The sequence below is a fragment of the Rhamphochromis longiceps genome, linkage group LG13, assembly GCF_057381845.1.
Source record: "Rhamphochromis longiceps isolate RC_006_pf linkage group LG13, R_longiceps_female_GT1.1, whole genome shotgun sequence".
NCBI lineage: Eukaryota > Metazoa > Chordata > Actinopteri > Cichliformes > Cichlidae > Rhamphochromis > Rhamphochromis longiceps.
The window spans coordinates 26,847,444-26,861,063 of record NC_140569.1 but is presented as its reverse complement, the minus strand read 5'-3'; the positions used below and the strand labels follow the sequence as shown (position 1 = coordinate 26,861,063).

The 13,620-nt window shown below is 41.1% G+C and overlaps 1 protein-coding gene across 1 annotated transcript; it reads right to left on the bottom strand.

The window, feature by feature from the left end:
- Positions 1-4: 4 nt before the first annotated feature.
- opn3 (opsin 3) lies at positions 5-9,650 on the bottom strand. The gene is made up of 4 exons (XM_085428786.1): positions 9,209-9,650; positions 6,405-6,724; positions 1,270-1,521; positions 5-736 (listed from the first exon to the last, which is right to left on the bottom strand). The coding sequence occupies exons 1-4, from the start codon at positions 9,525-9,527 to the stop codon at positions 461-463; spliced, it is 1,167 nt and encodes a 388-aa protein (XP_085284912.1). The 5' UTR covers positions 9,528-9,650; the 3' UTR covers positions 5-460.
- Between the last annotated feature and the right edge of the window lie 3,970 nt (positions 9,651-13,620).

Below are 13,620 nucleotides of genomic sequence, written 5' to 3'. Positions count from 1 at the left end.
TCAGTTTGTGCATTATGGGTTATGGCTAAGAATCTAAGGCTTGTATTCCATTATACACAGTTGGGTACCAACCAAAAAATGAAAATGCTACCACATGTTAAGCCAAACTCAGGTCCTCAACTGCCTTTCATATACTCAACAAAGTCCTACAGCTGTCACATATACTGTATGGCATATCTGACAAATGCGTGTGAGAAAAATACCACCACTACTACATTAAGTTACTTATATCACAACAGCCGATGTTAGATGAGGATGTCAAACTTTCATACTACTCAAACTGGTTTATTTGAGAACTTGGGCTTACAGTTGGGTTTATACATGAAGCTGTAACCAGGCTGTTACCACGTGTGGACACAGAAACAGCCAGGGAGGTCAGACAGGATTGTTTTGGCTTGGAGTTGCATGTTAGGTCCTAAGGCATACGGAGTGGTGGGGTGAGAAGTCCGGTGTTTTTGGCTCACAGTGGCCTCACTTGGATAACATTAAACTGCGTGGAGTTTCCAGCCTTGGAGGTCACATCCAGGTGCTGGAAGTCATCGCTGGTGATGATGAAGACGATTGAGGAGGAATTGAAGGTCACCCTCTTCTTGGGTCGCGCCTTGGTGCTGCTGCACATACTGGACACAACGATCGGTCGGATGGGACGCTCGGTCGGAGCCAGGGGGCGCTCTTTGAGGTTGCGCTGCAGCCAAGAGATCCGAGAGCAGAGCAGCTGCAGCAAACAGCGGCGGAACTGTGGAAGAGAAACAGAAGCAAAGGCTGGTATTTAACAACAGCCTCCTTTCTTCACTCATTAGTATGTCAAACACACAAGAGATCAGCCTCTAGCCAGCAAACCAAGACTAGTGGTCCAGACCATTTCACTCTGACATACAAAATAAAATAAATTTTTATGCTCACCATATTAAGGAATGGAAAAATATTTTTAAAATAGTGACATTTTGTGGGAAGATATTCCTGCAATTTGCTACTTAAAGCTGCAGTTACACAAGAGGAGACGAAACCGTCCCCTCACATTGAGATGCTATTGATTTGTTGTGTTTGTCCATATTTAATTATGGGTCAGCTGTGGTTACTCCGGGGGAGGGATGACAAACTACACAGCAAGCGGCTATTCAGAACTCTCAAGTGAAATATATCATGTATTCTAGACAGAAGCCTAACCTGGGCTGATTTTCGAGCAGCAACACAAAGAGATTGGTGCTGGAGAGGTAGCCTCACCCCAAACATTAAAAAAAAGAAAAGAAAAATAATTTGATTACAAACCTTTCTGCTCATAAAGACGTAAATGAGGGGGTTGTACGCCGTGCTCGACTTGGCAAAGAATGATGGGATGATGGCCAGAGTGGGCGAGACCATGCTCTTCCTGCCGAAGGCCTCCATCATGGAGACGACAGCGTAGGGTGTCCAACAAACCAGGAAGCAGGTTATCATCAGGAGAAACATCACGGCGACTTTCTTCTCATAACGCAAAATCTTGATGATTTGAACCGTTTGGAGGTCTTGGAGAGAGCGCAGCTATAAGAAACAGGACAGAGCAGGATGCTGACATGATGGGATATTTCTTTATCAAGCAAACAAGTTACAGTGACACTTTGTCATAAAGTAAATTTATGTCACAGTCTTTGATTTTGTTTTTTTGCTTAGCCTCATTAGTTTATTCTACTTATCTAAGACAATTTTATGTTATTTGGGGGGGGATTAATCCTAATTTCTACCTGCTACACCAAAGTAATTTCTCAACTCTGGGATATATATCAACCTGTGCTATATTATTGATCTCCCCATTCTCCCCTGTCTGTCTTGTTCCCTCAGCAGCTCTTCTACTTCCATAGTCACATTTCAGTGGTTTTTATTCCGTTTTCCTTTGCTTTATTTTTTATCATCCTAAGGGCTTTTGCCTGTGTTTCATCTTGGGGCCTGTTCCAGGAAGCAGGCTTAGTCAAAGAGACGGTCAGTTACCATGGCAACAGACTTTGTGAACCTAACCCTCTTGCTGGTAGGATTTGTACAACAAACCTCCCCTCCTGCTAACTTTGCAGGAACTGCTTGTGTACATCCATATAGTCAACGTCAAAACATATACCAGAACAAATTAATCTGCAGGAGTTAACATTCTTCGGGAAACAAATATTGGTAAGATGTTATTTTGCTATCCAAGAAGTATCTTCAACTGCCTTTAGACAGACACAGAGCACGTGGACAATGTGGATTTCATTCTCGTCTCAGAATCAAACCTTTGCAATGTCTTTCTTTCTAACACTGCGATTCTGTGCACATTCAATCCAGTTTCCCTGCACTGAAATATTTAGTGTAATTTACTGTTTGGGCAGCATTTAAGTAGAAATCAATAAATGTGTAGTCATTTTGAGCTCTTTGCCTGTTAATCATTGTACAACTTTAACTTGTGACTTTATAGTTTAACCACTAGCTTTTGTGCAAGCACAGTGTGTGCTCCCCATGTTATGATTGGCCTCTGATTCTAAGACATGACACACTCTCTCTCCTGGCTGCCATCACTAAGATGGTGATTGGACAGCTGTCGAGTCCAGCTCTCGACTCAGATTAAATCAATTTAAGCTCTGTGTCAGGACGGCTGTTATTTGGAGTGAACATCCCGGTTCTGTGTCTCTTGTGGTAAATTTATTGGTTTAGCAGCCACATGGATGGATGGAAGGATAGTTAAAAAACAGAAAGTTAGTTTTCATTTTCATTGGGAGTTCTCTCTATTTGTTTTATTTCTTTTTATATTTAAACCCACCAAAGCTCTACAGCTGTCAGGCTAGTTTACTGGTTACAATAAGATAGATTACATTAATTTCCAGTTTTATCTCTCTTCTCCTCTTGAGAGTTGTATCTTAAGATGTTGGTAACATCGTAAAAGTTGTGAAAACATGATAATGCCTTGGTAACAGGCTGGGTTCACGACACTGCAGATCAAACCTACCCTTCAGCTAAAGAGATGTGATGATAAACAATATAGCTATTCTCTAGACTCGCTCAAAAAAGAACACAGCAGCTGAACGTAGACGTGAATACAATACTTATGACTTTACAATTTGTGCTCTTTATGCTCTTTTTCTTATTAATCCACAACCTTTTGCAAGCTTAAATTCTATTGTTTCTCCAGGCCTTCACATATCTATAATAAGATTTTCTTTCTGTAGCAAAGCCGACCAGCTGCTCTCGTATCAAACCAGAAATAGTCTGCAGGGTACTGAGTTATTCCTCTTTGAAGATGTTCCCAAAATACTGTGACATGTGACAAATCCAACCAGGCCTCTGAGGTGCTCCAAGAACGCAGCAGCTCACACTTCCTGCATGATTGTGCATATTTAAGAAAGGAAACTGATGCAGGAAGGCTTGGAAATCAGTTAGTCCCTTTCTCATTTACATGTTTCATTACAAAATGTGCTGTGTCACTTCAGCAGTCATCTCTTGAATGATGACTGCAGATTCCTTCACAGACAAAGTATTTTTTCGTGACATTATTAAAATAAACTGAACTCATGTCACTTGTCCTTTGCCACAAGAATTTAAGGCAATGCTTCTAAGAAGCACAATAGTGAGTTTTCTGGATGAGTTCTAGCATACAGGACAGGTCCCAAAGGCACAGAGGAATGTAATGATAAAACAGCCGTTAATGAAAAGGGTGTGAAATGAATGTCGCAGAGTCTGCATTTTCAATCTCTGGCTAAAAGTATAAAATAATCATGCAAAGAGATAAAAAAACAAAAAACTTTTGCAACAGTAACTGAGTTACTAACAATTTGAGAAGCTATTGACTAGTATGCTTACTTAGCGTCTGGAAGTGACGACTTGTTTGTTGTGGCTTCTTGACTAAGACTTCCTGTTCCATTCGCCAATCAGTTTGTAAATGCCGACCATTTTTAGAGCATTCGACTAAAGGCCCAGTGAGCTTATACCATGGCAAAGTGTCAATCTACAATCCATTCCACACATTACAATAACCTGTGAAGTGTGATGGACTGTGAGGTGGAGCCACATGACTGATGTTCTGTTTTAAACAAACTAAAAATTTTAAATTGTCAGATGTCTTTTAAATTAGATTTCACTCAATGCAACCCCTCAGCTGAAACTACACAAATATTTAGTGATATTCCAATATATCAGCCAATACTTACAAAGTAAGTACATAAACAGATTTCCCTAATATTGGTTATGTTTCCAACAGTGAAGTCGCAGAGTGCTCTCTGGTAGACAAACAATGCAATGCCAAGACTCATAACATGGTTTTCCCCTGTCTTTATTACTTTTTTTTATTTATCAGCTGCTATAGAAGCTGATACTGATTGAATATGTTTGGCGTATCATTCGTTCTATTGGTGTAAAGTCTGCAGAGTTCAGTTCAGTATCTTCTACTACAAAGCTATGCTGTTGTAATATCTGCAGTATGTGTTTTGGCATTGTCTTTCTAAAATAAGCAAGGCCTTCTCTGAAAAAGATGTAATCTGGGTGTTGCTCTGAAACCTGTAGATACAGCATTCGTGGTGTGTTTCCAGATCTGCAAGCTCCTAATTCAATACTCCCTAATGTACCCCCATAACACCAGAGGCAGGCTTTTAAACTAAGCACTGAGGGACGCTCCCCTCTTTATGCTTTTTTGAAAACAGTTTCCATGTTTTCCAAAAATAATGTCAGATTTTAAGGTTGCTTGACCACGGAACAATTTTCCATTTTGCCTTAGTCTATTTGAAATTAAATTTAGGGCAGAATAAACAGCAGCATTTCTGGATCATGTTCACATATGGCTTCTTCTTTGCATGACAGAGCTTTAATCTGCACTTGAGGATAGCATGGTGAAATGTTCACAGATAATGATTTCTGGAACTGTTCCTGAGCCCATGTAACAATTTACATGACAGAACATTTCAACGTTTTCAAATGAAAATGCATCTTTTTCTCTCTGTTTTGGCCTTCCGTCCACACCGGGACGGTGTTTTCGGTCAAGGAAAACACAGTGTTTTGAAAACGCTCTCCAAAGCAGATGCATTTGAAAACGCCGTTTTCACGTTGCAGTGTGGACAACGAACCCGGAGCCTTTTTGAAAACGATGCCACATTTTAGTCATGTGACCAATTAAACAAAGATAGCGGAGGGCCATTATACAGCAGTTGTTTTGTTTGCTCTCAATTTTGACAGCCCTATTAAAGATTAATATCAGTCTGTACATGCTTCAGATAGCTTTTCTTCAGATTTTTTAATTCTCATTCGCTTTTGCAACTTTGTACTTTTGTGTTACTCGCAGCAACAACTCCACCTCATTGTTAGTCCATTTAAAAAACTCGGCGCTTTTCCTCGACATTTTGCCGCGACGTTTCAAAGAGCCGGAAAGTAAATAAGCGGCAGACAGAAATCAGTCAGGTCGAATCGTCTTGCGTTTCATGCATGCGCAGTACTGGAGCATAAGCGTTTTCGTCCGTTTCAATCTGGACGCACAACTCTGTGAAAACGACTGAAAACGATAGTTGGACGCGGAGCGTTTTCAGACGAAAATGCAGTTTTCAAATCTATCCGGGCTAGTGTGGACATAGCCTAAGATGGTGTTTTTATACCCAGTCATGTTTTTTACCTGTTGCCAGTTAACTTAAGCGGTTTCTGCTTAGGTAAGCTGTTGTTCCTCTAGCTTTTTCTTTTTAGTTCCACTTTTTTCTCTTCTTTTAAACAATTGATTCGTCAATTTGGAGATCAAGTGATGACACTGAAATATCCTTTGTAAGTTGGTATAAAACGCTGAAATGTTCTTTCGCTGCATGTGATGAACTGACCTCAAAGTCAGCTGAAGTGGAAGTCCTGCGACACATCAGTGCTAATTCATGTGTAAGCTGAAAGACAGCGACACTTCAAGTGTTACATGAACTGAGGTGTTAGCACTCAAAGCAGCTGGAGTGTGTTTACACACTGGAATTTGTTGTCGGGTATAAGAGCTGGAGTTTTGTTTTTGTATTGTTCTCTGATGTCTCACTTTTATTGTACATGCTTGCACAGTTGAGCTGTCAGTTATAAGACAAGGGAAGAAAACAGCAGTGAAAATTCAAGTTACAGCACAAAAAAGATGTTTCAGGAGTATGACCCAAAACTAAAAATGTGTTTTGTGCAAAATCTTAAAACAACTGAAGTCTACTATTCTGGAAGTGAGAAATAACAACGTACAAAACTCTACATCAATAAATCGATAAGCATCTGAAATGGGGGTTAATATTTGAATAGAGATGTATTTTTGTGGGGATGTGTACCATAAGTTTTGACCGTCGTGGTTAATGTTTTGATAGGCTAGCCTTCATTTACAATCCCATGTTGTTCATTCAGTTTATTAATCTTATTGTTTCTAAGAGAAGCAAGCAATAAAAAAACCCCAAACAATCCTTTTTATTCCTTACCCTTTGCACTGTATACAGGATGTTCCCATAGCAGTAGATCATGACACCAACAGGCACAAAGAAACATGCCAAGAGGAATAAGAGGATGAATGAGGCATCGTTTGGGTCCTTCGAGGTCCAGTCCAGAGAGCAGCCCAGCCTGTGGATCTCTAGAGTGTAGCGGTTCCACCCGAGCAGGGGAGCACCTGTCCAGGCCAGGGAGTAGAGCCAGATGTGGGCGATGGCTCGCCATGCCCAGGGGAAGTCCACCACCTGTGCATGGACCACCCGGATATAGCGCTCATAAGCCAGGGCCGCCAGAGTCATGATGGAAACGATGCCTGGCAGCAAAGGGAGAGAGACAACCACGCTGAGTAATGCAGACCGCGCACTGCAGGATTTGGGTCAGTGGCTACTCAGCGTGTCTGGGTTGAGTGTACATCGCACTCAGTGTAAACACAAATCTGAACATCTTGTGTCTGGACATCACATTCAATCATTTTGGTGCAAAACCCTGTGAAGATGCACAGAAAGAGGCTCTTGACTCCTACGCACACACACCTTTAGGACCCGCATCTGCATTACACAGCCTGCTTTTACCACACGTACTGAAGTGTCTTGTGTGCATAGCTGTCGCTCTTTTGTTCCTCCTGTGCATCATTTTACTTATAAGCATGCAATCTTAAGAGCACCTCAAAGGCTACGTTCACACTGCAGGCGAAAGCGCATCAAATCCGATTTTTTGGACCCTATGCGACCCATATCCGATCATGGTATGACAGTGTGAACGGCACAAATTCGATATTTTCAAATCCGATCTGGGTCACTTTCGTATGTGGTACTGATTCCGATACATATCCGATGTTTTAGAAAGCGACTGCTGTTTGAACGGTCATGTCGCATTAAATCCGTCTTTTACGTCACTGACACAAGACAGACGCCAATTATCAGTTCTGGAGAAGACATCGCGAACGCTTCCTGGCCAATAAGTGTAGATGTTAGTGAAACTGTTGGGAAGACAACATTGGGGAAACGTGAACATTTTACTTTCACGTATATTTTATGTACTGTATAATCTGATTAGTTTAATTCTAAAGTCCGAAGTCTTTATATTAAGGCCCATCAGTCAAACAATATGGTTTGCTCTGGGTGTACAGAGCGTGTTGTGTGTGACGTCTTCTTTTGCGCATGCGGGCCGCTTTGAGCGTTCACACTAGAGCGCGTTTGCTGTCGCATTTTATTTGTAGTGTGAACAAGCAGACACAAAAATCGGATTTGATCAAAAAATCGGAATTGAGCATTAACACCTGCAGTGTGAACGTAGCCTTAAAGCCCTGGTATAGCATCTACGATAACTTTGCTGAAATTAGGTCAATATGCCAGGGAAAATATTTTTATTCAAACTTCATCATACACCCTCCCCTAACCTATATACATGTATAGCCAGTTATGTAAGCTCAGATAGGTTTATTATTCTTTTGTTACATACGAATGAGACAGATACAGCATCAATAGGTGGATGCACAGATTACAAAGGGAGACGTTATATAGTATGCGCTAAGTTTGAGCCACAGCAAACCAGCTGAAGGAAGGATGTGCTTGGACAGAACAGCCAGGGCTTACTGCTGCAGCTCCTGTGGCCCTTTGTGTGTCAGTTACTGAGTCACACTTAAAGTAATGTGCAAAGAAGACATCTTATTTGTGCATGGATTATTGGAGGGCACACGTACTGTCAAGCCAAGGGGGTTATCTTTATATACCTCAATTGTAACAGTATGCTCAGTGTAAGCAGGTTCTCTGGATTTGCAGTGCTCACACCCACTCAAGCCATGACAACCTGTATGACCTTGAGTTTTTCACATATCAAATATCACACAGAATCCTTTCCCCGGGAGGTTATCTAAGGGCCAAAGAGACAGAACGCAGCATCTTCTCTCTTCAATGCCACTTTATTCACGAAAGACTTCATCTTATATAAACTGTTATATCAACACTATCTTTGTATGCCTTTTGGTTCTGAATTCTCCTGTGACATGTACATTGCAAGCCACAACCACTGCTGCAGTGCTGCACACCGGACACAGGCGGGCAAGTGTGCCCTTTGGAATATGTGGAAAGAAGACAATGTCACTTAAAGGACAGCAGGATGACAGAAGTCCAGCTGGTTCGCTGGGTTTCATTTGCTGAAGCGGGAGAAAAAAAAAATAAAAGAAGAAGACTTGGAGGCTATCACTAATGAGCTCATTACCACACATGAGTCCTTCTGAGCTCTAATTCCTACGCTGGTGGGACCCAGACAATGACCCTCAATGTTTATTCACACTTCCCAGATGAATAGACTTATGCTGGAAATAAATGGACACTTTTGCTAACATAGAAGGGCAGGCGCAGGGAGGTGTCAAAAGATTCCACACTGTATGATGCAAGTATAAATACAGGAAGAAAAAAATACACAATATAAAGCTCAGCATAGCAGCTAGATATTACTCTGTATTTTAATACAATTGAAGAGAGGAAATTTTCACAAGAACTCGTAGATAATGTGTCATTTGAAAAAAAAAAAAAACCCCCCAATTATATTTAGATTTATGTTACTGATAACGTCCTTCATGCCTTCGTAGTGCATTCTTTGTTATTAATGAGCTTCTCTCCGCCTTCTGCCTATTTACACTGAGCCGCTATTTCCTTGCATATAGTGCGAGACACACAAAAATGTAACAGGGTTAAAGAATTATATTTGTAAATTATTTTAATAAAAACTATTATTAAATGTTAACACATGCTAGCATAAACGATTAAATTACTTTATTTTTTTCTCCTCTCACCAAATAAGCTGTTGCTGAAGCCGTCCCAGATGCACGTCGACTGGCTCCAAATCCATCCGCCTTTAACGCACGAAGCGAAGGTAAAGTTTATTCCGATGACAGAAACTAGAAAATCACTCAAACTTATGTTGACCAGCAGCAAATTGGTAGGCGTCCGGAGTCTTTTGAACCTACAGTAGAGTATTATGACAAAGACGTTATTGCAAAAGCCGAATACTCCGATAGTCCCAATGGTAAAAGCGAGAAGTTTGTAGGTGCCAAGTGCGAAAATGTAATGTTCTGTACTTCTCCCGGCTCTGGTTTCGTTAGGGAGATTCATTTCGCGGATGGAAACTTGGTTTCCAGCATTGTGCTGCGCGCGTCTCTGGGCACGAGAGGCTGTGCGCTCGTCGGCGCTCCCACACCGGCTCCTCGCGCGCCGCTAATTCAAAAGCCAACCTGAGACTGCTGTTTGCTGAAACTAGGTCAATATACCAGTGACTAGTCAGACCCAACAGGAACGTCAGGCTTCCGTTTATACTTTCAAAGTAAGGCTTTTTGTATTCTTAGGTCTATATTTAGGTCTACTGAGATTATGAGTTTGGCTGTACTTCGAAAAAACAAAAAATAAAATAAAAAGTCAAACAAAGACATACATGTTGAAATAAAGGCGTTCTTTCTTTCTTGAATTACCTCATAGCTCAAAGTCAAAGTCAACTTTATTGTCAATTCTGCCACATGTACAGGACATACAGAGAATAGAAACTTCGTTACTCTCAATCACTAGATAAAATAGAAAATGAACATTTAAATATAAGAGTGATTAAAAATGCAAGTAAAATATTTTAAAGTAAAAAAATTAAATAATATAATACAATTTTACATATAACAAGAAAGCTATACAATATACAATATAAGGGTAAATGACATTGAGTGCAAACCAGGCAGAGTAGTGCAAATAGGCAAATAGTGCAAATGGAGATTTAGTAATGTACGGTAAGAGAAAGTGTAACAACAAAGTCTTATGAGGTAATGGCAGTCCAATGCTCCACAAAGTGACTGGTAACTGGTGCAGGCCAGTGAGTGAGTCAGAGAGTGTGTGTGTTTGTGTGTGTGTGACAGAGTTCAGTGAGACCGTGGAGGAGAGAGGGGAGAGGGGGCAGAATCGGGAGGGAGTTAAGCTTCCTGACAGCCTGATGGATGAAGCTGTCCTTCAGCCTGCTGGTCCTGGCCTGGAGACTCCGCAGTCTCCTCCCCGACGGCAGCAGCTTGAAGAAGCTTTGCATTGGGTGCGTGGGATCAGCCGCTATGCAAAGGGCTTTTTTAGTGAGACGGGTGCTGTAAATGTCCTGGAGGGAGGGGAGAGAGACACCAATGATCCTCTGTTAACTGTTAACAGATAATGCAGCTGACCCTTTAATTTGACTTGTGCTTTCAATCCACCGCTTTTATTTTGAAATTAAAATATCCTCTCAATCTCCAGGTCCTGACAGGCAGATGAAACGAACCAATTTAGCAAACATCAGCATTACTTACATGCATTTATTTTACCCTACTTCTATTTCCGTTTAAGGCCTCCGCATGTTTTAAAATGGAAATTCATTTATGACTTTTAATTGAGGACTGCTGTAATCCAATTAAAACCCCAAATTTCTTGTGATGCACATAGGCTAATTATATCACAATAAGTATAATGCAGAGCTTAAAAATTTTCTCTTTGCCCAGCATCTACCAGCATTAATTTCTGAGCTGTGGATGAGGAGGGTTGTTAGGAACACACACCCAGACTTCACAATCCTGTGGTTGGGCCTACGTCAACTAAGGGTGTATTGTGAGTAAAAGGTCAAAACACTGATGAGCAAGGGCGTAGATTTGGCATGGACGGAAGGGACGTGTCCCCACCAATATCCAGCGATTATTGAATTGTCCCCACCAATAATTTGATCTCTTCGAGTAAAGAAAAACAACCCGATAGAAAGAAAACCTAGTAGCATGGCAAGCCTGCACTGCGAGGAGAAGAGGAGGATGGCAGCAAAAAGGAAGAACCTGGATATAAGAAAGTATTTTTCAAAGAAACCTGTAAATCACTTAAAGTCAAGTTCACTCATATAATGTGTCCGTCGCAATAACGTTACAGGCTATGCTAGACCATACATGCCAACACTCCCGATTTTTCCGGGGAATCCCGAATTTCAGTGCCCCTCCCAAAAATCTCTGGGGGCGACCATTCTCCCCAATTTCTCCCGATTTTCCACCCGGACAACAAAACTGAAAAACCATATCCCAGACTGGCCCAGCCAATTCCAGTTTCCAACAATGGCTACTATTACTGCAGCTGCTTAGTTTTACTCTTATTACTCTTTCTGGGTCGCAAAATAAACTTTTAACACATTTTCAGGCGAGAATGTATCTGTGTAAACGTCAAATAACTTAAACATGTTATTGTTTGGCCTTTTTCAGTGCTTTAGTTGTGTTTTATTTGTTGGTGAGTAAATCGGTTTGGCTGAGATTAAAGTTATTCGATTACAGTTTTTTCTGTATGCTTAAGCAAATTTTTTGTAACTATTGGCTAATTTTGCAAAACTCTTCACACAAATAAGAAAACCTGTCACCCAATAATCAAAACATTGTAGTTCTCTTGCAAAAGCAAACACAGCTAGATTAACTCTTCACACCTTCGTAAAAATGGTGTTTCCGTATCAAACAGTACACACAAGCCATCATCTACTAAGCACACAATGCGCCAACTGCACACTGATGGTATGAATACAAAACACATCTGGCTTTTGCTTTCTCTGTGCACAAGGTAGGCTATGTCAGTTTGAGCTCATACTTCTGTCATAGATCCATAAGCATAGAGGGATCCAAACTTCAAGTACTGGTGTTTATTCAAACACATCAAAACAAACACAAGTGTTTATTTCCAAGTATAGGATTATTTGCAATCGCCATAATGACTATATGGGTTACTTGGTCTGCAGTGAACATGCTTCCTCTGCCCCAGCATCTGGTCATCTAGCAATTCTGTAAAGTAACAATTTCAGTATTTTTACATCAATGGTATTGGTGTGTTTCTCATTGGCATATGGCAGTGCTACAAATCTTTGTGCGACGTGACTGTACTAACCGACCCTCAGGGTCATTCCACGGTTGATTACATGGTCCACTATTGTAGCTCTGATGTTATCAGCAATTCTATTTCTTACTCTTCCTACCCTTCCTCTCCGCTCCTCCTTGTCCTTGTCGTCCTCTTCATCCTACTTCTTCACCTCCACGTCCTCTTCCTCGGCCTCCTCTACTTCTCACTCTTTCTGCTCCCTCCATTGTACTCCGCACACACAGCTTACCTGTATTATAGTGCTTAGGCTGATTGCAAAGTGAACTAATTATCTAAGAAAGTTTTCACATGTGAAAGTGTGCCAGACAGTTGGCAAGTTAGTGTTAATGATAGCCATACATGTGTATACTTTTGCTAGGAGTGTGTTGGAAATTTGGTAATTGAGTGTTGTGCAGTGAATTGTGCCTACAGTTTTGCAAAGTGTGTGTTACAAAATTGCAAACTGAGTGCAAAGCAGTTTTTGTGCTTTTAGTTTTGCAAACTCAGTGAGTGGTTTTGCTATAAGTCTGAATAGTTTTAGAGATTGTGCTACAGGAATCACAGTTAGGGTTTAAGCAATCAGAAAAAACTGTAAACTAGATTTATTAATCCCTCAGGAGGATTCCTCCGGGTTCTCACACTTTATTCGACCATCTACGCCAGCGTCCGGTTATATTTTAGACAGCAAGGAGCAGACGGCAGGTGACGTAATTCTGAAGGCTAGACCGTCCAATTTCACAATCGCTCATTTCCGGTCTACCCGGCTTTTGGAGGACCCGGCCCACTTAGACCACAAAGGCCGGGTCCTCAGGTGGACGCAGCCTCTGAATTTGGACACCCCCGGCCTGTTTAATAATAACGGTATTTTATCCGATAAATAAACACTGTAAGATTCAAGTTTTTTGTATATATATATGTACATGTATACCCCCCCCCCCCAAGGTTGGCAAGTAGGAGCTTGGCCCACATCAGTCTAAAATTGTATGTAACCATGAATAATGTGATGCCATGTCCACCAGGAGAGACTGGACAGTACAGATGTAAAACCAATATGCCAGCAGTTCATTTCAGCTAATGAGAGGAGCAGGCATGTGTTTGTTGTGTGGGCATGTAGTCCATGTCTGTTGCTGTAACAGTAGTTCATGTTGAGAATAAAACATCCCAGCTCACTGATCTGATAGAGGGCAGTAGTGCATAATGTTGCTGAGAGACCTTTTACTTTGTGGTAATCTTAGACGAGTAGTTTTATGGACAAAAACCAACAGGTCATTCAGTGTTCCCTTAGTGCTAATGTATAAGAGATGTTGGTGTACTGTAACTGAACTAATGTTGTTAA